This window comes from Xiphophorus maculatus, chromosome 5 (assembly GCF_002775205.1).
Source record: "Xiphophorus maculatus strain JP 163 A chromosome 5, X_maculatus-5.0-male, whole genome shotgun sequence".
NCBI classification, from domain to species: Eukaryota; Metazoa; Chordata; class Actinopteri; order Cyprinodontiformes; family Poeciliidae; genus Xiphophorus; species Xiphophorus maculatus.
In genome coordinates, this window is record NC_036447.1 from 32,525,106 (window position 1) to 32,551,310 (window position 26,205).

General features: G+C 42.2%; 1 protein-coding gene across 3 annotated transcripts in view; it reads left to right on the forward strand.

Moving 5' to 3' along the window:
- tmem131l (transmembrane 131 like) overlaps window positions 1–26,205 on the forward strand; it is an 88,392-nt gene that overhangs the window by 61,171 nt on the left and 1,016 nt on the right. Inside the window, exons 24-33 of one of the 3 annotated variants that reach the window (XM_023334618.1) lie at window positions 1,063–1,212; window positions 1,302–1,839; window positions 1,991–2,103; window positions 21,773–21,930; window positions 21,997–22,206; window positions 22,322–22,394; window positions 23,580–23,677; window positions 23,791–23,917; window positions 24,693–24,745; window positions 24,875–25,008. In XM_023334618.1, the coding sequence (XP_023190386.1) occupies window positions 1,063–1,212; window positions 1,302–1,839; window positions 1,991–2,103; window positions 21,773–21,930; window positions 21,997–22,206; window positions 22,322–22,394; window positions 23,580–23,677; window positions 23,791–23,917; window positions 24,693–24,745; window positions 24,875–25,008 (1,654 nt within the window). Of the gene's footprint in view, window positions 1–1,062; window positions 1,213–1,301; window positions 1,840–1,990; window positions 2,104–21,772; window positions 21,931–21,996; window positions 22,207–22,317; window positions 22,395–23,579; window positions 23,678–23,787; window positions 23,918–24,692; window positions 24,746–24,874; window positions 25,009–26,205 lie in introns of those variants that run through there. The other 2 variants (XM_023334617.1, XM_023334619.1) reach the window with 2 other exon arrangements.

Genomic DNA, 26,205 nt, shown 5'->3' on the forward strand with positions numbered 1-26,205 from the left:
CGAACACTGATTATTTCATTAGCATTATCTCTGGAACAAAATTATAAATATTTCCAAGTCAGATAAATACGTTAGTTATTCTAATGATTAAAGCCTGTTTGATGTGTCCCAGATACACACGCAGAGCAACGCTGCTTTCCTTCACTTCACTTCTTTTAATGTTTTGTGATGTTGTAGTTACGTTTATTTTTTTAAATTGGAAACAACTGAATCATAAATGCTAATAATTCCATCAACTCAAGCATTCTCCATCCACAAAAGGTCATCAGCTAGTTCCTGTTAAATAAACTACCTCCCAGAAAGAGACTTTTTTTTCTTCTGAGATTTTGTTTCTAATTGCAGTAAATGAGGTGGAAAATATAGGTTGGTAAGTAATGGGCCTAGTTAACTACTCTGGTTCCTGGGAAGGTTTGCTGCAGTCAAAAAGAGAGACTACTACAGCTGCTACAGCTTCCAATCTGTGTCCGCCAAAGCCCAGTATGACATGGTGGGCCCACTTGTTCAGAGTTAAGGGTCAGGTTTAGAAGTAATCTGTGAAATATAATTTGGTTAATCTTAGGGTTAGGAGCAGACTAGTAAATGGTTTGTGTTGGGTCAGATATTTAATGTAGTTAGTAAATAAATGGAATTAAATACAAAGTCCCAATAAGGGTAGAAATAGAAACCTGTGTCCTACTCTGCTCACTGTGTTCAAATATCTCTAGATAGGTGTTCACATGAGAGAGCAGGTGCAACACTACCCATCAAATTTTACAGCATCCAGAGCAAAGCTATGTTTGAAGCATTAGCCTAGCATATGAAAACAGACTGCAGCTGTAGTGTCAAGTTCAGTCAGAGATCTTTAGACACAAATCATGAAATTGTTCCAGTTTAGTAATTTTAATGTAGGCAATGTGTCTTAAAGATACTAGTATTGACTTTATCAGACTGTCAGCAGATACTTGATCATACTTCCTCTGATCAGTAGGGGAGTGGTAGGATTTTGATCAGGATGGCTTGCATAAATATTGTTTTACTAGAAGGAGGAAGGAGTAAATATTTGCTGAGTCTCTATTTTTGCAGCTTCTCCTTGGTGGGTGTGTGTTTGATGGCCTTCCATCAGGCTCAGTACATCCTCAGAGAGTTCTCTACCCCGAGCATCCGGAGCAACCACAACTCTGTCCTATCCCAGGAGAACAGCTCTGTCAATAACATCACCTCCAATGGAGTGAAGTATGTCCAGTCAAATACATTGGTTTTATGCTCTAAGGTTTGGATTGAAATGCTAAAAATAACTGTCATCTTTGTATGTGTGTGTACAGTAAATCTAAAGGCAGTTGTAAGACCTACATAGACACCTGTCACACATCTGATAAAGGAAAGGGCCGGGGCTCTTCAGCTGTGGCCAACAGCCCGCCCCCTCGGTCTCAGTCCTCAAAGAAAGGCTCAACCACTACCTTCCAACCACAGAAGAAGCATAAGGTGTCGCTTTATTACACCAAACATAAGCCCAGCTCAGCCGCTGCTGCTGCTGCTGCTGCCATGGACGAAGAACACGAGGACCTGACGCCAGACAGCCTCACTCCGGACTCCTGCAACGACAACCACCCAGCATTCATCAGCGAGCCAGAGAAAAAGATGCCCGCCCACTTTCCAGAGAACTTCCAGGGCAACATGGAGCACAGTACGTCAGCAGCAGTTATGTTTCCTGTGGAAATAGCTGCTAGGTTCCCTGAGGACGTCACACTGGCTCCAGGACCCAGACCCGGTTTGTTACTCTGCAGCCCTGTGGAGAGGAGCTGCAGCGAGTGCTACACAGAGAAGATCGACTCTGAGAAAAGGGACATTTCTGAGTTGGAGGTAAGGTTGCATAGGTCCAAGTATGAACCATCTGTTACAGATGCTGTAACCTCTGTTGCAGCATCTAGAATTAATGGCTCTGCTTCAGGCATCAATTCCAGATGCTTCAGGAATTCATTAGCTCATTTAAAATGTCTTTTTACAAATCCAGTTTGCAGAAGAAGCTAAAGAGCAGAAAAACAAGGCTCTGAATCCAGAGAGTGGAACAGCAATGGGAAACAATAAGGGAAAGAGGAATCGCAGGATAACGGAAAATGTCTCCAGGTAGAACACACATTTTCTTTAGGATGAGAAGAACTGAAATTCACAACAATCCTGCCTAGTTTGGTGTTCAAAAGTAAATTGAAGATATTTTTAATTTTGCATTTTCCTGAAATTTTACTAACACAGTGTTTCTCAACCTTTTTTGGGCCAGCGCCCCCCTATCCATTGTCCAGGTTGCTTACCACCAAATAAGATGTAGGCTACTTGCACTGAATAATATTTTATGATTAATATTACTATATTTATTGTTGCTGTCTTGATTTTTGTTTCTGTATTTTTCATCAAAAATCCTTAAAAAGAAACACATTACTGAATTATTAGTTTCCAAGGAACAAAAAAGCCATGTGAATAGAAATCCTTTTTAAAGGTGTGCAAGAAAAATGGACTGAACATTTAACTTAATCGGTAGGGCTATCAGTTGGCCTGTCACAATAACAAATTTTACTGAGCGATTAATTGTCTCAAAAATTATTGCAGTAACCAATAATATTGTTTGAAGAACATTTTAAACTTATGTAATGGTAACAACATAATAATGCAAGCATATGCTGCCAAAAATAAATGCACTTTATTTTCAAAAGAACACTTAACGTTGAAACTGGTAAACAAAATAAAACAACCAAAAGCAAAAATAAAGTGGACTCTGTCATCGTTAACAAAAAATGCACTTGAATCAAAACTAAACACAACATAAAACCAAAGTGGAAATAAAAACTACATTCAGCCAAAATGGTACGGATTATGAAGTCTGTATGCTATATTGCCCTTCAATAATCATTAAATTTAGATAGAAAAGACTGGCATATCCGACTACCTGATGCAATAGTTCACTCCTCCCTTACGCTAAGGAAATGAGGAAGGGATCAGTGGAGCTCACCGGAGTTGAGCCTTTTTTCATTCAGTGTCATCAATAGAAAGAGAAAAAGGCACGAAGAAATGATAAAGCCGATAAATTAAAATGAGGTCAATAATTTTTTATTTATTATGTAATTAATTGATTTATTTTTTATTGCGACAGGCCTATCAGCAGCCAATCTGAGTGGAAAAAAAAATCTTGTTCTGTGCCATTTTCTGAAGGTGTTTAAACCTTGCACAAATTGGCCAGATAAAAAGATGTACAGCAATACCAGCTTAAACTTTGAAACATTGCAAAAAGACTGTGCTCTGCAATATTAAAACATGGGTAGAACTGCAGCTACATTAATCATAACTCTTCTCTTCAGTGTTTCTGTCAGTTTCTGGTGATACTGTGCTCTGTGCTGCCTTCAGGAGAATGGGACATATCCAAAAATTTCACCCACGTGGCATTTACTGTGCAAACCAGTGCTGTACGAACAAATGTTCCAGATCCTTTTAATGGCATACAAATATGGGGCAGAAACATGGATGATACACTGCCTGGCCAAAAAAAAAATCGCCACCTGGATTTAACTAAGCAAATAGGTACAAGCCTCCTATTGGATAAGTACTGCATAGGCGATTATCTTTCAGCTGGCAACAAGTTATTTAACCCCAGCTGATGCAATGAGTAACTCTTCATTTCTTAAACAACCATGGCAAAAGACACATCCTGTGGTCGTGGAAAAGACATTAATCTGTTTAAGAAGGGTCAAATCATTGGCATGCATCAAGCAGAGAAAACATCTAGGGAGATTGCAGAAACTACTAGAATTGGGTTAAGAACTGGCCAACGCATCATTAAAAACTGGAAAGATGGTGGGGAACCATCGTCTTCCAGGAAGAAATGTGGTTGGAAAAAAATCCTGAATGATCGTGATCGGCGATTACTTAAACGTTTGGTCAAATCAAATCGAAGAAAAACAACAGCAGAACTCAGGAGTGTTTAATTGTGAACGCAAAAGCATTTCCACACGCACAACCCTACCCTGGCAGCCCAAGGCCTCTCCTTGGGCTGCCACCTTATCGTGGTGGAGGGGTTTGAGTGCTCCAATGATCCTAGGAGCTATGCTGTCTGGGGCTTCATGCCCCTGGTAGGGTCACCCAAGGCAGACAGGTCCTAGGTGAGGGACCAGACAAAGCGCAGCCCGAAGACCCCAATGATGGATAAAAACATTGGACTTGGCATTCCCTCGCCCGGACGCGGGTCACCGGGGCCCCACTCTGGAGCCAGGCCTGGAGGGGGGGCACGATGGCGAGCGTCTGGTGGCCGGGCTTTAACCCATGGAGCCCGGCCGGGCTCAGCCCGAAGAGGAAACATGGGTCCCCCCTCCCATGGGCCCACCACCTGTGAGAGGGGCCAAAGGGGTCGGGTGCAGTGTGGGATGGGTGGCAGCAGAGGGAGGGGACCCTGGCGATCCGATCCTCGGTTGCAGAAGCTGGCTCTTGGGACGTGGAATGTCACCTCTCTGGTGGGGAAGGAGCCGGAGCTAGTGTGTGAGGTCGAGAGGTTCCGGCTAGAAATAGTCGGTCTCACCTCGACGCACGGCTCTGGTTCTGGAACCAGCCTCCTTGAGAGGGGCTGGACATGCTTCCACTCTGGAGTTGCCCAAGGTGAGAGGCGTCGGGCAGGAGTGGGCATACTTGTTGCTCCCCATCTCGGCGCCTGTACGTTGGGGTTGGCTCCGGTGGTGGGGGAGGAAGCCGGTCAGATCTGGCAGGCCCAAACGTGTTGTGAGGGTCTGCTGGGAACGTCTGGCGGAATCCCCTGTGAGACGGAGCTTTAACTCCCATCTCCGGCAAAACTTTGAACACGTCCCGGGGGAGGTGGGGGACATGGAGTCTGAGTGGACTGTGTTCCGTGCCTCCATTGTCGAGGCGGCCGGTCGGAGCTGTGGCCGCAAGGTTGTCGGTGCCTGTCGCGGCGGCAACCCTCGTACCCGTTGGTGGACACCTTCGGTGAGGGATGCCGTCAGGCTGAAGAAAGAGTTCTACCGGGCCTTTTTGGCCTGTGGGACTCCGGAAGCAGCTGATGGGTACCGGCAGGCGAAGCGGCATGCGGCTCGGGTGGTTGCTGAGGCAAAAACTCGGGCGTGGGAGGAGTTTGGAGAGGCCATGGAGAAAGACTTCCGTACGGCTTCGAAGCGATTCTGGTCCACCATCCGGCGTCTCAGGGGGGGGGGAAGCAGTACGGCACCAACACTGTTTATAGTGGGGATGGTGTGCTGCTGACTACTACTCGGGACGTTGTGGGCCGGTGGGCAGAGTACTTCGAAGACCTCCTCAATCCCACCAACATGCCTTCTATTGAAGAAGCTGAGCCTGGGGACTCTGGGTTGGGCTCTCCAATCTCTGGGGACGAGATCGCCGAGGTGGTTGAGAAGCTCCTCGGTGGCAAGGCTCCGGGGGTGGATGAGATCCGCCCGGAGTTCCTTAAGGCTCTGGATGTGGTAGGGTTGTGTTGGCTGACGCGACTCTGCAATATCGCATTGACATCGGGGGCAGTTCCCCTGGACTGGCAGACCGGGGTGGTGGTCCCCCTGTTCAAAAAGGGGGACCGGAGGGTGTGCTCCAATTATAGAGGGGTCACACTCTTAAGCCTCCCTGGCAAGGTCTATTCAGGGGTCCTGGAGAGGAGGGTCCGTCGGATAGTCGAACCTCGGATCCAGGAAGAGCAGTGTGGTTTTCGTCCTGGTCGTGGAACACTAGACCAGCTCTACACCCTCGGCAGGGTCCTGGAGGGTGCATGGGAGTTCGCCCAACCAGTCTACATGTGTTTTGTGGACTTGGAGAAGGCGTTCGACCGTGTCCCTCGGGGAGCCCTGTGGGGGGTTCTCCGGGAGTATGGGGTACCTTGCCCTTTGATACGGGCTGTCAGGTCCCTGTATGACCGGTGTCAGAGTCTGGTCCGCATTGCCGGCAGTAAGTCGGGCTCGTTTCCGGTGAGAGTTGGACTCCGCCAGGGCTGCCCTTTGTCACCGATTCTGTTCATTACTTTCATGGACAGAATTTCTAGGCGCAGCCAAGGTGTTGAGGGGATCCGATTTGGTGGCCTTAGGATCTCGTCTCTGCTTTTTGCAGACGATGTGGTCCTACTGGCCTCATCAGGTCATGATCTGCAGCTCTCGCTGGAGCGGTTCGCAGCCGAGTGTGAAGCGGCCGGGATGGGGATCAGTGCCTCCAAATCTGAGGCCATGGTCTTGAGCCGGAAAAGGGTAGAGTGCCTTCTCCGGGTCAAGGGGGGTGTCCTGCCCCAGTTGGAGGAGTTCAAGTATCTCGGGATCTTGTTCACGAATGAGGGAAGAAGGGAGCGGGAGATCGACAGGCGGATTGGCGCAGCGTCTGCTGTCAAGCGGGCGCTGTACCGGTCCGTCGTGGTGAAGAGAGAGCTGAGCCAAAAAGCGAAGCTCTCGATTTACCGGTCGATCTACGTTCCCACCCTCATCTATGGTCATGAACTTTGGGTCATGACCGAAAGAACGAGATCGCGGATACAAGCGGCCGAAATGGGTTTTCTCCGTAGGGTGGCTGGGCTCTCCGTTAGAGATAGGGTGAGAAGCTCAGTCATCCGGGAGGGACTCAGAGTAGAGCCGCTGCTCCTTCACATCGAGAGGAACCAGTTGAGGTGGCTCGGGCATCTGGTCAGGATGCCTCCTGGACGCCTCCCTGGTGAGGTGTTCCGGGCACGTCCCACCGGGAGGAGGCCCAGGGGAAGACCCAGGACACGCTGGAGGGACTATGTCTCTCGGCTGGCCTGGGAACGCCTCGGGGTTCCCCCGGAAGAGCTAGAAGAAGTGGATGGGGAGAGGGAAGTCTGGGCCTCCCTTCTGAAGCTGCTACCCCCGCGACCCGACCTCGGATAAGCGGAAGAAGATGGATGGATGGATGGACAATGCGAAGGGAACTCAAGGGGTTGGGATTGAACAGCTGTGTAGCCGTAAGAAAACCTCTAATCAGTAAGGCTAACCAGAAAAAAAGGCTTCAGTTTGCTAGGGAGCATAAAGATTGGACTCTGGAGGAATGGAAGAGGGTCATGTGGTCTGATGAGTCCAGATTTACCCTGTTCCAGAGTGATGGGCGTATCAGGGTAAGAAGAGAGGCAGGTGAAGTGATGCACCCATCATGCCTAGTGCCTACTGTACAAGCCTGTGGGGGCAGTGCTATGATCTGGGGTTGCTGCAGTTGGTCAGGTCTAGGTTCAGCAACATTGTGTGCCCAAAGAATGAGGTCAGCTGACTACCTGAATATACTGAATGACCAGGTTATTCCATCAATGGATTTTGCCTTCCCAAATGGAACGGGCATATTCCAAGATGACAATGCCAGGATTCATCAGGCTCACATTGTGAAAGAGTGGTTCAGGGAGCATGAGACATCTTTTTCACACATGGATTGGCCACCACAGAGTCCAGACCTTAACCCCATTGAGAATCTTTGGGATGTGCTGGAGAAGGCTTTGCGCAGTGGTCAGACTTTCCCATCATCAGTACAAGATCTTGGTGAAAGATTAATGCAACACTGGATGGAAATAAATCTTGTGACACTGCAGTAGCTTATTGAAACAATGCCACAGCGAATGTGGGCTGTAATCAAAACTAAAGGTGGTCCAACAAAATATTAGAGAGTGTGACCATTTTTTGGTGGCGACTTTTTTTTTGGCCAGGCAGTGTATTTCTCAATAGACATGTCTATTGATTTATAGATTAATATATTTACTGTATAGAAATTACAAAGAACAATGCTGGTTCTTAACCCAATCCTAATGATTCAAATTGAAAGTGTCATGGAGTCACTTATCAGCCTCATGACATTAACACTGACATAAAAAATAATATTGAAGAAATGAATATATAAAATAACATATATTTAAAAACATAAATAAGTGATAAGTTCCTTACTCTTATAATCTGTAAAATACATTTCTTCTTAGTACTAGATGTGTTATCAACAAACTCATTGAACTTCAACAGTATTATCTTTTATCTAAAAATAGTGTCTGTTTGTTCTTGCCATTTAGTCCCCTGTATTAATTATTGCTCGAAAGGCCTTGCCATGTAGGTTTATTGGTAACACTTTATTTGAAGGGTTGTGCATAAGGCTGGCATTACACTGTCATAAACATGACATAACACCTGTCATGAACATGAAGGAGTCTTTATGAATGTTTGACTGTTGTCACGAAGTGTCATTTGGTAAATAATTACACTTTTTTTTTTCTCCCCTCCAGGGGGTCTTTTGTGGGCTCTAGTGTCCCTTATATGAAAGTAGGCTGACAGGAAAAGGGGAAGAAGAGGGGGGAAGACATGCAGCACATATAGCCGGGTCTGGGAATCAAACCAGCGACGGCCGTGCCGAGGACTCGAGGCCTCCAAACGTGGGTCGTGCTATCCCCTACGCCACCACAGCATGCCCAAATAATGACACTTTTAATGCAAAATTGACTCTTTTAATTGAATTTAATGTAAATTTTAATGCAGCTTTGCATAAAAATGTAATTATTTACCAAATAATGCTAAGTTGATACTTTTACTGTAATACTTTTGCACTGTAAATGCAACTTTTAATGCACATTTTCATTAAAAGTGCCATTATTTACCAAAAGACACTTCATGACAACAGTCATAACATTCGTAAAGACTCCTTCATGGTCATGACAGATGCTATGTCAGATTTATGACAGTGTCATGTCAGTCTTATGCACACCCCTTCAAATAAAGTGTTACCGATTTTTTTCTCTGTATTTACTTTAGTTTCTTAATTTATTCTTGCATTTTGTTCTTCGTGCATTTCCATTTAGTTTGCTTTGATTAGTATTATCCTTTCTTACTGTTAAAATGGAAAAAATCCCAGTAAACTAAGTGAGATTTAAAAGCGATGGTAGCACTGCTGCATACAAGACCACTTACAGCACCGGTGTTAACTCTATAAAATGAATGCCCTCTATTGTGGGTGCCCAAATAGTCATCCCAAAAAATGACTTTTTTGTCATTATAATGACTTCCACTCATGGAAGGATTTTTTAAAAATTAAACAGGTTCATTTTTCTGAGGGATACACAATGAGGGTATTGTGATTTTGGTAATTACATGTTTATAAGAGCGATATTCCGTTGTCCTTTCATGGAAGCATGCATCATTCAGATGGACATTTAAACATTTTTCAATATAAGTTGCTACTTTGACATATTCACAACACTGCCAAAATATATAAAAACCCTCAATAGGACATAAAAGTTTTGAAATCCAGACACCTAACCACTGACAACTGAATCAAAGCAAGGCCACTAACCAGTGTAACGCTGAACTGATGCAGTGAAGCTAAGAGTAGCAGGACCGCAGAGCTTCGCCAAGACGCTAAAAGAAACACTGAACAGAAGAGCAACCAGCAATATAGTTGCAGCCATACATGTTTTAATGTACACATCTCAGTTTTTAGCAAGTAGCTCAAAGTCTAAACTGGTATTGTTGTGCATAAAGTTTACCTTCGAGCAAACACCCCCCGAAGGAATCGCAGCGCCCCCCTTTTGTAAATATTACTGCCATTGGCCCCTGCCTTCCTCTGAACTCCACCCGGGGGGCGGTACCGTCTGCGTTGAGAAATACTATACTGATACGTTACTCTTAGCCACCTTTCAGTTTGATCTGAATTTTGATAAAATTTTGTTTTACATTGCTCTTTACCTGAATTGTCAGGAAAACTGCAATTTCTTTTAATACATTTTTAATGTATAGGAAATGTAGTTGTTTTATTGCTTGGCATAAATTTTTTTATCTTTACCAACATCTCTTGTTAATTTTTAGAATATTGCAAGCATACATACAGTGTTATGTATGTTTGTCATATATAACACTCCATGCAGTAGAAATATCTATTTCCAGAATATTTTTACACTGGGAAGAATTTCATTTTAATTTTTTGTTGATGAAGGGTAGAAGAATGATGAGCAGTGTCCAAATTCTCAAGGGCTCCATCCTTCGAAGGCCAGATTTACAGGCAGCTTATGTCATAGCGTGGCGACAAGGCCTGTCCAAATTCAAAGGTTCCTCCAAATGCAGCCTTCAAATGTGTCCTTCTTTTCTCCAGATTTGAAAGATGGGTTTGGTGTAGCCTTCAAGGGCCACCATATCCCATAATTCATTGCGGGTCCAAACCCGGGCGTTCAGGCAAAGTGGCAATGGACCTTACCAAGCTCTGCCCACAACCGACCCACGTGACCGCAAGTCTCACAACCAAAGCCTCGCGGTGCGTTGTTTCTATGTAAACATGACTAGATTAGTGCATCATTTCTACCGGATTTTCACAATATATCAGCTACTAAATGGACAGAGGAACTAACAAGTTCATGCCATCATATGGGAGGAGGTTACTGGTTTCTCAGTCACAAGCTGGTTGCAAACCTGAGGCCAGCAGGTGTCAGTCAGTTATGGTAGATCTGACATTTGGTTTGATGACCTCAATATGAGAAACTACAGACTGATAGGAGGAACCAAAGAGCTCTGTAAAGGTAAAGGCAAATCTTAATTAATTTAATTTCACATAATTACCACAGTAGAAGCCATTTGTTTAAAATTTTATGAAATATATTTGTTCTATTTGATGTTTGTTGTGAATGATGTACAGCAGTGGTCCCCAACCTTTTTATTACCGCGGACCAGTCAAGACTTGGCAATTTTGCTGCGGCCCGGGACCGTCAGATAATGCTTCTGCATGTTGGCGTTCCAGCTAAAGCCTTTTTTTTTTTGCCCCGATTTTCCCTTTACGACAATCTTACAACGTCCTGCAGTGAGTGGTGTGTTGAATATGCCCGAACTAAAATCAGGCATATTCAACATTGTCTTGGCCCGATTTAGCAGCCTGTGGGGTTTTTTCCCTGACTGGGAGCGAGAACGCAGCCTGTTGAATGTGACAGGTAGCCAATCAGAAAGCGCGATGGCGTAAGAATGGAGGGAATCCCAAACAGTTGACATGGCAACTGAGAGTCCGGTCGACATCGGAGGTGATATGTGGAAATGTTTATTACTATATGTAAAGGTCATTTTATATATGTTTATTATTTGTGGCTATGTTTATTCAGTTAAAAATGTTAATTACGAAAAAACATAACTCACCTTAAAATCATAGTGCAGCAAATAGAGCGGCTGCTCCCGTCGTCTTTTATCAAACACCTTTTCTATTTGTTACGTCTTTTATCGTATAAAATGAGTCCACAAACTATCACTGCTGCTTCTACATCATCATCTGTGTTTGATTATTCTAAATTCATGTATGGTATGTTGGGGGGTTTACTGGATTTTCCTCTGGAATCGGGATGTTCGCGAGTGGAATCGGTTCGTGTGGTGTGTTGCTCCTGCCGTGTGGCTGGACACACGAACCGACTGAACCTGTAGGATTTTTATCGGCTCGTGTCATGTGTAGTCATAAAATCGGCCGACAATCCTTAAATGGTGCCGTGTGAACCAGACCTAAAACTCACAAGCTCTACTAATCTCATCTCGTCTCGACCACTGCCCTAACACTCTGACTCGGGTCGGGCCATCATCCCTGTACCGAAGAAGAGGTCCATCACCAGCCTGAACGATTACCGACCCGTCGCTCTGACCCCGGTGATCATGAAGTGCTTTGAGAGGATTTTTCTGAGGTACATCAGAGACTTCATCCCCGCAAACCTGGACAGCCTTCAGTTCGCCTACAGAACGAACCGGTCAACAGAGGATGCTGTCTCCATCACTCTGCACACAGCCCTGACCCATCTGCAGCATCCCAACACCTACGTCAGGATGCTATTTGTAGACTTCAGCTCAGCATTTAACACCGTCATCCCAGACAAGCTGGTGCTGAAGCTACTCGAGGTGGGGCTGCCCGCTTCACTGTGCCACTGGATCAGAGACTTCCTCGCCAACAGGCCTCAGGTGGTGAGAATAAGTGGCTCAACATCGTCCCCACTGGTCCTCAACACAGGCACGCCGCAGGGCTGTGTGCTCAGCCCAGCTCTCTTCACCCTGTTTACACACGACTGCGTGGCCATCCACCCCACCAACACAGTCGTGAAGTACGCGGACGACACAACAGTAGTGGGTCTCATTTCAGACAACAACGAGACCCACTACAGAGAGGAGATTCTGCAGCTCACTCAGTGGTGTTAGCCAACAACTTGGTGCTGAACACAGGGAAGACCAAGGAGGTCATTGTGGACTACAGAAGGCCCAGGAAGACGGATCACACTCCCCTTCTCATAGATGGAGAAGTGGTGGAATGTGTGGACAACATCAAGTTCCTGGGCCTCCACATCACTTCTGACCTCTCCTGGAACACAAACACCTCCCACCTGGTGAAGAAAGCACAACAAAGGCTCTTCTTCCTCAGGAAACTGAGACGGGCTGGACTTTCCTCATGGCTGCTCGTGAACTTTTACAGGGCGATGATCGAGAGCATCCTCTGCCTCAACATGACTGTGTGGTATGGCAGCTGCACAGCACTGGAGAGGAAACAACTGACACGGGTGGTGAGAACAGCACAAGGCATTGTGGGATGCCCCCTCCCAGACCTGGACTCCATTTACACAGACCGGGTCAAGAAGAGAGCTGGATCCATAGCCATGGATTCCAGCCACCCGGGCCACAGACTGTTTGTGCCGCTGCCATCAGGCAAGCGGTACAGGAATATACGGACTACAACAAATAGACTGAGAAACAGTTTCTTCCCCACAGCCGTCAGAGCCATTACTCCCTGCCGCCCCCCCCTCCCACACATATCATAACCTCGCAGTCACACATACATATCCCCCACCCCCACACAGCCATATTGTTCTGCACTTTGCACTGTCACATCATCTGTACTTTGCCATAATTGGACCTGCTGCTACTTCTTTGGTGTGGTTGAGTGCCTTTAGTTAATTTAGTTGTATATATTGTTATTATTATTATTGTGTGTTTGCTTATTTATACTGTATATATTTGACCTTTTGCACGGGAGCTGCAATGGAAATTTCGTTGAATTCTGTTCAATGACAATAAATGCTATCTATCTATCTGTCTATCTATCTATCTATCTATCTATCTATCTATCTATCTATCTATCTATCTATCTATCTATCTATCTATCTATCTATCTATCTATCTATCTATCTATCTATCTATCTATGGTAACGTTTACATATCCCTTCGAAATAAGATACAGATGCGCCACAAAAATGAACATTTAACTTTTGCAAAAATTTTAACTTACTATAATGACTAATGGGAGCCCTGAGCTTATTTCTCTGCAACAAGATGGTTCCATCTGGGAGTGATGAGAGACAATGACACCCGAAGTGTTGCTTATGCACAGGGTGCTTGGTCTCTGCGTGGCGAAGCAGTTTGAAGGCTTCATTCCCTCATTAACGAGCCGGTCACCATATCATGCAGAGCGGGCTTGGAATGTGGGAATAACCTACCGGTCTGGGATAAATCCATTCTCCTGTCTCTTCTCTGGGCCTTTTCCGCTCTCAAAGAAACTTTCCAAAGACATCTGATATGTTTCTTACTCATTTTGCTGTTTGTGGGCTCAATGCTGGCGCGCAAGATGTAACCGAGAGAGTCCGGTAAAAGGATTTTCAAAATAAAAGCTCCTCCAGACTCACATAATACGTAAAACGGAAATATTTAATTGTTTCTTCCCTGGCCCGGTACCAATTGGTCCATGGACCGGTACCGGTCCGCGACCCGGGGGTTGGGGACCACTGATGTACAGTATACTCATAAACAAACGAGGTAATTAGTCCAACGTTTAGAAACTACAGCGGCTGTAATGAGCCACATCAAAGGGAAACAAAGGTAAAATAATCCAAACAGGTGATCAACTCAAAACCACTAGTACCTTTTTACTCTCTCTCTCTTTGTAGTTTAAGCACACCTGTTACCGTGGCAATCGCCTGCGCCCCGCAAGACGAGCAAAGATTACGTTAAAAACATAACATTCAGTCCGTTACGATATCAAGTTTCCAGGCTTGATATTTATTTCTCAATTATTAATCAGCGCTTCCGTCTTACAGATCAACACTCGCGGTGGTTGATCTGTAAGAGGTGAACACAGCGATGGTTGATTGACTAGCTGTACTTGGTGCTAGAGTGGCTAACACGAGTAACAGTTTAGTCCAAAGCCTTTTCTGCTAAAATAAAATCTTTAGTGTATGTCAGATACAGACACACTGCATATTGATCTGTTTAGCTAACGTAAGACTGTGTAGCAGACAGGCTTCAAGGTGTAGAAATTGTATCAGTTCTGCCATTATGCTGTACTTAGTTAACGGGAAGCGTGTGTTTGTGAGACGGCCACGCACGTGACCACGTAGAATTGGCATCAGCTAAAAGTGAATCGGGTAAAATGCCATCGACTAAAAAACCCAGTAAAACACAGAGCAAGCAAAGGAAAGAGTTTTCTGCCTGAAAATTCGAAATGCTCTGCAAACATCTCATCCATATCACAGGCGTTATTGTTCTTTAAGCTCATGAATGCATTATACATTTCTTGAACTGAAACTTTCACGTCTTCATCATGAGTAATACTGATGATAAACGGGGAGCTTTTTACACAGTTAAATAGTTCATAATAATTGTAAATAATAATGCTTTTCCCACATCAGAGTAATTTTCTCTGCTCCATTTATGCCATCAATATTAATTGGCAGACCTGTTTTATAATTATTCATATCTTTTATTTCCTTCCAGAAATCATGTGTGCAGTTGTTTTACATTTTTCTTGCAATCATATTAGACTTCATTGTATTCTCATTTTTTTTTTATAAAACGTAGGGCATGTTTAAAATTTGCATTTGCCTGTTGTACTCAAAAAGAAGACCATGCTTCTGTCTGCCTCCCTCAACCCAAACCATAAAGGCCCACCTGGCCTCAGCATGAAGCTTCTTCACATGTTCATTCCATCCTGGTTTTGCTTTGTGCAGCTTAGTGTTATACAATGCCCTACTGGAGACACAAAGAGACTTGACAATACTTTCATACAAGTTGCACAACTCTATACCATGTAATGGGTCTTTACAGTTAATACAACATGCTACAGCATTCTTTGGCAGCTCAATATTACTCAGCAAAATGTCAGACTGAGCTAAATATACATCCAAGTCCTTCTCAGTCAAATTTGACCAGTCTAGTTTTCCAACACAGCTGGACTTGCGAGTGGTGAGCAGATGTCCTCAGCTCCTGTGACGCTTCCTTGCAATGCGCTCGTACTACACTGGTCGAGTGCGCTTGACCAGGCAAGTCACACAGTTCTTGATTGCAGTCATCCGGCGATCCAGAGCTGTCGCTACCGCTTCCAGCTTCTCATTCACAGTGGCCTGAGTTTCCAAGGCCTTCCTTAGGCGAGACACGTCCAGGCTCACCTGCTCCACCCTACTGAGTAGGGCAGAGGCATCCATGTTGCTAAAACCAACTGGTGAAAGTACATCCGGATAGTGTAAAATAAATCTCGGAATGTTTTCAGCACACTCGTTAAGCACCCTGAGACGGTCCTTTATGTTGTTAACATCCTGTTGAGGGTCTTTGTGTTTGATGCAACGAATCGAGGTTGTGCAAAATTCAAACAATTGGCACTTTGACGCCTCAATCTACTCAGAGGAGAAATTGTTTGAGGCTAATAAAACAATTTCCTCCTGAGACAAAGTTCTCATTTTTGTAACAATGAAGCTCAGGAACTCATCCTTCACTATCACTTTCCCATCAACACTTTTATAAGTGTAGATTTCGCATTTTATTCGAGAATGTGTTCCAGTATGTGACACACTCCCATATCGCACAGCCGCCAACTGGGACAAGGGGTTATCTCTAACAATAGAGATAACCTTTTGTACAGGATACAAGGGGCCGAAATGGGTTTTCTCCATAGGGTGTCTGGGCTCTCCCTTAGAGATAGGGTGAGAAGCTCAGTCATCCAAGAGGGACTCGGAGTAGAGCCGCTGCTTCTTCATGTCGAGAGGAGCCAGTTGAGGTGGCTCGGGCATCTGGTCAGGATGCCTACTGGACGCCTCCCTGGTGAGGTGTTCCGGGCACATCCCACCGGGAGGAGACCCCGGGCAAGACCCAGGACACGCTGGAGGGACTATGTCTCTCGGCTGGCCTGGGGACGCCTCGGGAACTATAGGGACAAAGAAACCGAGGAGAACAACTTAAAACCATTCTGTCAGCCTAATGTCACGCAGATCCGTTGTTATGGCAACCGACAGACAACATTAAGCCGGACAGGAATCAGGCTTGATGTTTATTTTGCGATCATTAAGAAGTAATTGCCTGAACACTCGCGGTGGTTGATTAGCTAATTTAAAGACCTGCTTAACTGATAATCTCACAAAGTAGATGTTTGGGTCGCCTTATTTTTGTGCTAACTGAACCGAAACGCACCGAACTGCGCAGCATGGGTAGGCTACGTTAAGTTTGTCAAAATTAAGCTACAGCATAACTATCCTACTCCCTACTTTTTATACTTTTAATAAAAGCTTTTTTACTGACCTGTGAAATGTGATTCCCTTGGACCTTGTTATCTTCCTTTTGTAGTGTTTTCAATTAATATCCAAACATTGCGTCCCCTTTTCAGATTCTTTGCTTTATTGTGTCATTTTCCCCGACCACCGATATTCCTGACGCAATGCAAAGCAACAGTGCATGTGGTGCACTGCCACGCACAGCAGGTCACTTAGCGGACTTGCCATTTACGTTTTACAAAGGAATTTTAAATAGACAAATCCAACTCTACTTTCTGTGTTGTAGGAAGGTCACTTTTCCAGAGAAATGAGGGGCCAGTGAACCAGTTAGATGAGAGATGCTCAGTGACAGGTTTGCCCCTTGATGCACCATCGACTGGGTCCTCCTCTGATGGCACATAAAACCATTGCTGAGGGCTTGTACTCTGGCGAATTCTTTGGACTCTATTTTCTACAAAAGTATGGAAAAGGCAGACATCGTTGTTTATGTAGCCCAAAACTACCTTTGAATCAGTCCAAACATACTCTTTCACCTGAGCATAGTGCAGTTAATTTTTTGATATGTTACTAACTGAGACTGAGACTACTGCTGCAGTTAGCTCAAGCCTGGTTATTGTAGTCGGCTTGATAGGTGAAACACGGGCCTTGGCCATCAGTAGTGAACAATGAATTATGCCTTTAATGTTTATGGCTCTTAAATAGGTGCATTGTCCATAACCAGTTGTACTTGCATCTGAGAAATGATGTAGTTCTATCTCTTTAGGCTCACCAAACCTAGCTGGAAAGTAACAGCGAGATATGTTCACCTTGTTTAGGCTGATAAAATTATGTTGCCAGCTCTCCCCCCTTGGTTTCAGTTCTTCTGGAAAAGGGTCATCCCAATTAATACCTTGTTGGCACAACTCCTGTAGGATTTCTTTTCCTTTTAGCAGATATGGTGCCAAGAAACCAAGGGGATCATAGATGGCTGCAACAGTCGACAAGATGCTTTGGTGTGTTGATGGTTGTACCTTTAAAGTTTTGCCAAATCTAAAACAGTCATGTTCAATGTTCCACTGAATGGTTGGGCCCTTTCCTGTGGCATGTCTTCGAATGTCAACTTTTTTGTTTTTGTGTTTATTGCATATTCAGATTGTGGGATGCTTTGTAGAATAGCAATGCTATTTGAGATAAATTTGTGTAGACGGAGTCCTCCTTGTTTGCATATTTCAGTGGCGTGTTGTGCAAGCTGTACAGCCCTTTCAACAGTGTCTGTTCAACAGACTTTGTGCTGTTGTACTTTTACGTACAACAGCACGTAAAAGTTATTTTTACGTGCTGTAAAAATACGTTCTATTTTTACGTTAGCCATGTGGAGTCCAAGGGAGTCACAGGGGGTAATTCTTTTACTGTGACACAACCTTGACACTGTTACACTAAGTGATGATGTGAAGCCTCCAACAATGGTCCACCCAAAGTCTGTGCGAACTGTATATGGCTCGTAGTCTTCTCCTAGTACAACTTGTTTTTGGTGCTAAAGTTGTGGGACAGTTGAATCCGATAAGGAGTCCCACATCACAGCTCAGGAGAGGTGAGATCTTATCAGCAATTTCTGTCAAATGGGGCCAATTTTTTGCGGTCTCACTGGTGGGTTATTGTCATAATTTACTGGTATGAAGTCTTTAGTGTAGGAGGAAGTGAGGTTGATGCAAATATCTGAGTCATAACCTCTCACACACAGTCCTGATACTCGGTTACTTTTAACAGTAGAGTGGACACCAAGCATGGTAGTTAGAGTTAGCTTCACAAGTTGAACATCTGCTTGGAGCCGTTTGCTTACTCCTTTACTGACAAATGTGCTGTCACGTACTGCTGTTGCTCTTTAGATGGGTTTTGAACTGTGGATACAGGAACAATCATTGATGTGCTGTTTGACTGACCAACCTTTGTAACATTGAGAGCTGTAGCTGCTATGGTCTCATCTGGAGTGCTTGAAGCTGTGTTGATAGAGCTGAGAAGTCTTTCCTTTGCTTTATAATTCTCATCATGTAGACAAGTTGGACGCCTTCCTTTACAAATGTCACATGTGTTGCGATAGTAACAATCCTTAACATTATGTCCCACTTTCAAGCATCCATAGCACAGTTTATTATCCTTAATATATGTGCGCTTCTCCTCCAAGGTCTTATTTGAGAAGTTTGTGCATTTTGACAGCTGGTGTTATTCATCTTTGCAAAACAAGCAGGGCATCTTTAATGTGCTGTCTACTCTTTCCTTACTGTTTTGCACCATGGTTTGGGTTGTGAAAACTTGTGTGGATCTGTTTAATTTAAGGTCCATTGTGGTTCTTTTCTCATAGGATGAGGTGCACGAGTGAACAGCATATGGTGAAGTAATTGGGTTGCATTCAGTCTCTGCTTCAACTGTGTAAATTCTCTGAAAGAGGAAAAATCCTTGCCATTCATTAGTGTATCTGTGACCTGGGTATTGAAACAGGCTTGTAGCCAATCTGCAACTTTCTGTAGCAATGTTTGATTCTCCTCACAGTCATTTAGTATCTCTAGGCCTTTTACATGTGGCATGGCATGAAGACATGCATTTCAGAAATCTGAAAACCCTCTGCATCCTTTAAGCCTATTTTAGGCCATTTAGATAATTTGTCTTTAAAAGCTCTTTGGACAACAAAGGCTTGACCATAGCATTGGTCAAGCCTTTGCCATGCATTCTTATATGCCTCATCGTAAAATGTTCCTTCGAGACAGTTTTTACTGGGCCTGTGACACCTCTTCAGGAGGTGAAGCTTATCAGCAGATGATATGGCTTTGCAATCAACTAGTGAAATGAAAGTGGCCTTTCTTTCAATATAGCTAATTGGATCTCCACTGAAAACTGTAAGCATTGGCACTGGGATTTTGTTTATGGCTATGCTATTTTGAATAGCTTGGGCTAGCTGGAAAATCTCTGTAAGAGGTGTTTGAGAATTAACTTGAGGGTTTGAATCATTTTCATTGTCATTGGTGGGGTTTGTTACATTGCTTTGTGGCATCAATGTCATGGTTAAGCCAATAGGGGCTCCTTGTGCTGCATAAGCAGCATGGTGGTCAAGAGTGAATGGCATGTTTTGCTGCTGCAATTTGCTGATTGTCCATATTCCTGTTGATTTCTCTGTCATAGATCATATATTTTGCATGAGCTGCTATCATTTCCTTTTCTGCCTCTAGACGTTTAAGTTCAGAATATCCGACTTCTAATTCTCTTCTGTACTGCTCCTCCATTTCTCTTATTTTTTCTTTCTGTTTGATCTCCTCCTGGACAATCTTGAATTCTGCTTCCTTTGCAGCTAATTCTGCAGCTGCTAATTCCTTTTGGCTGCAATACTTGAAATGTCGGACCAGACATTGAGGCAGTATTGTAGATGGAGCGGGCGAACTCTTGTGAAAGTAGCTGATGTAGATGCTGATTTTCTCTTTCTGCATCAAAATCTTCTATAGCTGTTATACGTTCACTTAGTATTTTCATAATATCTTTTGTTGAGGGCTTCACAAGAATCCATTTTGCATCTTAGATCAGGAGATGGAGAACTATGTTCTCTTATTTCACTGTACAATTTCATCATGGCATTCAATGCATTTTCAATATTGTCTGTTATTGCACATAACTCTTGCTCTGATAAGTCAGACTTTAAGCTTTCTCCGGATGCTCTTATGAGCCCTTTCAATTGTTCATAAAGAATTAACAGTTTTTTTCTCTTTTTATTAATTCTTCCTTTTGGTAGGCTATCATTTTCTCCGTTAACACAGGAGGGCGCTCTGATCGCCTTGGTAACAATAATTAAGTTACAAGATCCATATTAAGTTTCGCCAACTGTTTCTCTCTGCATTCAACGTCCTTTAATTTTTGCCTTGACACACTTTGTATCTCTCTGTTTCATTAAGTCTTTCATGTCATTCATTTCTGTTTGATGTAAGAGAATCTTCTTAGTGGGTACAATAAGCCGTTCCATTTGTCTCAGTAATGTTTCATTAACAGTTTTGTCCCTTCCTTGTTCCTTTTCACTTTGTTTTTTCATATTTTCCGTTGTTAACAAAACAACCGTTGCTGCAGCTCGCTGCTCCGTGCCGTTGCCATGCTGTTACTTGATCTTAATCCCCAGGGTGAAACTATGACCACCGATGGTGAAGCTCTTACTTCTCCTGGAGGTAAAGCTCTTACTCCAGGAGGTCTAAGCTATTACTGTATCAGAGCCCCCCCCCCAAAAAATAAGGATTTTGGCTTTACTGATGAACAGTGAGGTTTATTGAAGTAAATCCTGAGTTTCACCGTAGGAACTGTAGCACAAACGCAAACACCAAAAGATAGTAAGCTACAAAATACGCTTTTACAACCGTAACATTTGAAAACTGAAAATAACGTTCACTACTAACAATATCAACTGATTCAAAAACTATACCGTATTTGATTACAATAAAACAAATTCACAATTCCAACTCGATACTGATCAATATTAGAAATATTCTCATTCACAAAATAAACATACCTTGTGCCTCTATCAAGGGGCACTAATAACAAGATACATTTTTATAACACTGTTGCAACTTATCTTCCGTTCCTTCTGTTGCCAAGTTGCCGCTGCACAACATGAACAGCAGAAGCTCTCTCATCAAAATAAAAGCATCAAATCAAAATCCGGAAGTCAACCATATACTACACAAAATAAGATGAAATAAAGGCAACAAGCGCCAAAAAAGTGAATACAACAAATAAGGAGCTTAACCGAGGGCTATTTACATACTGGTTACATTTACTTGAGCTACGTTTTGGGGGAAAAAGGTACTTACACGAGTAGTTTTACTGCACTGTGCTTTTTTCTTGTACTTGAGTAGTATTATTGCTACTCTTACTTGAGTAGATTGATTTTGCATTGAAAGAACTAAACTTCAGACATTAGAAACGTTAGATTCTTAGATTTCTGAGCCAACGATTGTTGAGCGTAATTACTCAACATTTTATACATGTCACTGTTTACATTCTTATTGTTTCTTTTGTATTAATGAACATAGTTATTTTATTTGAAAGGGTACATGAAGGTTTACTTAGGTATTTATACTAAGGTAAAAGCTCTGCACCTCCAAAATAAGCCAATGTCCCCCCCACTAAACTCCTCTGGAGACTGGGCTGATGCATGGCGGTGGGGCTTCTTTGGTTTTCACAAAGTTGCATGAAAAGTGCTGTGCAAATAATTTAGATTGATTCGAAAAAGAGGTCTTGTAAAAACCCAAACCTTAAAATAACCCTGTTTTGTTTTTGTTCTTTTCACTGTAGTCCTCCTGAGCACAATGTTATAAACGTACCAGAAAGGGAGAAGGAACCTAATTTGAAAACGAGGGATCACAATATGAGCGAAAACCGTACCAGGAACCGTGGCTGCAGCGGCTTAAAGTCAGAAGTGCTGAAACCAGAAAACCCGCTCAAACAGAACAGTGGGTATTCATGTGATGCTCTGAACCGCAAAATAAGAACACCACTTACTATTCTGTTTCTGACAGGTGTGTGTCCAAGTCGGAGTCGCAGAAGGTGTGGAGCAATAGAGCGCCGTGCAGGGGGGTTGTCGGAGTCTGGCTCAGACTCTGGCAGTTCGTCGGGAAGCGTGAGGGCCAGCAGGGGGAGCTGGGGCAGCTGGAGCAGTGCAAGCAGCATGGAGGGAGACAAGGACCACGGTGCTCGAACACACGCCTGCACTACCTCATATAGAAAAAGTAAATACACAAGCATTCATAACTTCTTTCTTAGTGTGGCTATATCTGTTAGAAGCAATAATAAAAACCTCAAAAGCCAAGGATTTTAATATAGTAATGTCATTTTTCTTGTCAGGAGATTTGATGCAGAACTACCCTACAGAAACAGACTGCTACCAGAGCATGAATAACAACTACAAGGCCTCAAGGTATTTCACCAAGTAAACACATTTTAGTAGAAACACTGCCTGCTGGAAACGGAGGTTTCAAAGAGGCAACAAGAGTGTGTAAAATTGTAGGGCTTAAATTTGTAATTGGTATTATTGGATGGCAGGGAGGCATCTCACTGGATGAAGCATGGCTCACTTCTTTCAGCAAATGTCAATTTGAGGTCAAAAATTATAAAACTATGAACATCTGCGGTAGGGAACATTGTTGAAAGATTTAGGAACATTCTGCATTCAAGCTGAGTTTAATGCACGTCAGATACGATTGCATTAAAAAAAAGTCAGTAGCTGCGTTTCCATCACCAGCCTGTGCAAATCTGTATCAACATTCCGCTAATGTTCAAAATACATAAACTATTGCCATGTTTCCGTTAAATGAGAAATTAAATAAAAATTACATGTGAATCAATTTGTTCATGCGATAAATCATTAAAAAGACATGCCATGGTCCTCCAACTACTTCCTGCTATCTTCGTGGTTTGCGCCAGTGACAACATCCAGTTGTTGATCATGTGATTCATGTCATGCAAAAAAGTGTTTTTGTGTAATAAACCAATTTCAATACGACTGAATAACCACCTCATTCTAGTGCCAAAGTTTTTTTTTTTAAATAAAAACCAGGAGTTTTTTAAATATGTGTGTTCCATTAAGCAAATTTTATTTCAAAAAGTCAAATTGCACAGTTATATAGTTAATGGAAACGGAACTAGTGTCTAGATGAATGATAATTCCTTAAGTCTTAAATTTGTTCCTTTTTGCATTTTTTGCATATCTTTTAGTTGCATCTATTTGTTCCATGATTTGTCTCTCTGATTGAGAAATTTGAGTTTTATTGCACCGTGACAAAGATCTCTGTTGTCTTTTTCTTTGCATAAAGAGGAGGTCAAGTTATGCCAGACTTTCTTTTTATTTTATTTTTCCCTCCCTATTTCTGTTAAGGTTATTTTCTTTCTAAGAGAAATTAATTGGAACCTGTGTTTTTATTCGTTTTTTGTTGTACAACTTTAAACATATGAAACGTGTATTTGGATTTCTAAACTCAGCAAAGCTAAATAAATACCATAAATATTTAATGGAGGACAATTTGAAACTGCCTAACAACGAATATATTAAGAAAATGCCATTTTATTACCTGCTTCCACTAAACAACTTTTTTTCCACAAACAGCTTGTATAACAAAGAGATGTGCCAAAGCTCAGACCCTGCTCCCTCAAGCTTTGTCCCACGTTTTGCTGATGTGGCTGCAAGAATAGACAGGAATATAGGTAAAGACAGAACCACTAAGTGGACACTTTGGCTTCTGATAACTGGGATTGAAACACATGAGACATTTTCTTTAATCGCTGATGGAAGTTTTTATGTCGTCCTTGGTCAGCAGCTGGTCATTATGTGCCTGAAGATACATGGTCAGCTCCATCCATCCCTCTAACCAATGAGTTCAGATACAACACAACCGAAGCTCTGCCCTACATACCTCAGCCAGTTGTCACCGCATCGTACAACGGGTAGGACAAGGAGAACATCAGGACTGCATAAACTACTTTTATCTTCTTTTATCCTTAAATAATGTAGTAGTACAGCACCTTACAAAAGCATTCATACTCATTAGACTCTTTCACATTTTGCTACATCAGAGCTGTAAACACCAACATATTGTTTTGGAAGCAGGTGTGTGTTTAAGCTTTATTTTTCTTTGAAGAAGAAAAAAATAATTTTATGATCTCACTATTTTGTACCTGTCTTTAGCAGTCTGTTTCAAAAAAATGTTTGTTTCAATACTCCTTTTTTTAAACTATTGATTAATTTACTACCATATTTATTTGAAGGGCAGTTGTGTTTATAGAGAGACTTCATTCATTTTAGTTATGGTTTTTCTTGTGTGTGATTTTTATTTCCTTTTTATGTATTGTTTTTGGTTGTTGGGTTGTATTTTAGATATTTAAAATGTCTTCCAGTTCTAGTGTGGAGAGTTCAGCACAAAATTAAAGTTTATTACTTCTTGAGAGAAGGAACTTGCATTATCAATATGCAAGTAAGTTTTTAGTTACTTGAAAATGATTTGTAAAGAACAATATTATCATTTACCATGATCATTTTTGGGACAATTTATCATACAGCAAAATTTGTTATTGTGACAGGCATATTAATGGATGAGTTGAACAAGTTTTTAGTTACTGATGTAGAAAGTTTGGTTGTGTTTTCTGAATAATGTGCTTTGTGTACAGTGATTACAGTTTTATGTAAATATTAAAATTGCTTCAATGTTTCCTTATTTTGCAGCTTCACGTGGAGCAGTGCCAACAGTCATTGCAACAGTCCCTGCAGCTACACTGGTATCAGCTCCTGATATCTGAATTCCAGTCATTCATCCCCCTGTTTAACTTCCTTAAGTGTTTTCAAACTACTCAAATATGTTTTTTATGGTTTTGATCTTCAGCATGTTTATTTGAATCATTTTCCAGGAAATGGACCTTTTCAGAGTGGTTTCCCCCATCAGGGGGGGCAGAACATCAATGGCAGTCAGAGCAGCTGGAGTAATGAGCAGCCTCAGGAATCTCCTTCCACCTGGAACTCAGCAGCATGTGTGGGCAGCAAGGTGACATCTTGTTTGTGCATTTGTGTCTGCTGTAATAAAAATAAATATTCCCTGCAAATTAAATTGTGATGTTGCAAATCCTGTTGAGACCAAAGAATCACACACTTTCACAATTGGACAAGTTAATAACACTGTATAATAAATCAGATTTCCATTTTGACTCAAAACAATTAAAGCTGTGCAGGTCAGTTGTCCAGATATCAGATTCAGAAAGTTTTCCGAGCTCTGATCAGAAAGTTAAGATCTTAAAAAATAGATATCAAGTCAAATGTGTTACATAATCTTAGCAAACAAAGACGGCACATTTATTTGTCCAGATTCTGTTTTGCATTTATGGTCTTGCATTGTTCTCTTAATTCAGTAAAAGCAAGATGTTTTCAATCTGGATGCATAATCCTGATAAGTAAGAATGATGATTTCAAAATTGACCAAAATATGTATGGTATGTTTTTTTCTTTCTTTCTATATTTAAGTTGTCCTGACAGTAGTAAAAACCTCTGCATTAGTTTTGAAATAAGGAGCACTCTGCTTCTTCCTGTGCATAAAAACATTTCTCTTAACCATTCTGACAAACCAGAGCCACTATCTTAAAGGAAGCAGTTCAGCTGTTTTATGATACAAATATGTACTTAAAATCTATAGAGAAGCTTTAGTTTTAGTTTGTAAAGTGGACACAAAAGATTTAAACTCGGACTTTTTGGTAAAGTCTGGAATTTTTGCATAAAGAATGTGTAGAAAACCTGGGAAAATATTTAAATTTTTATTTTATTTTACTAGTTCTAGGGCTAGTAAAATAAAAAAAGGTCGAGCTAAATTTAGATGATACCAGTTTTATATACTTCTGTCACCTGTTCATCACTCCTACGCCTGTCACAGTAATCAATAAATCAATTAATGGAATAATAAATTAAAACAAACTCAATAATTTCCATTGGCATGATTTATCGTTTGTTTTTTTCTCTTTTCACCAAAAACTGGATCATAAAAGTCTTTAATTTGGTGCTTTGGTCTCTACTAGCCATTTTTGAAGGACAATTTTGTTTTAAAGACTTCAAAATTAACTTTATTTGTTTTTTATTTTGTTTATTTATTTTGGATATTTAAAATGTCTTCTAGTTCTAGTGTTAAATGTTCATTAGAATTTAAGGTTATCATTTAGAATGTTTTCTTGCAATGATCTCAAAACAACAATATCGT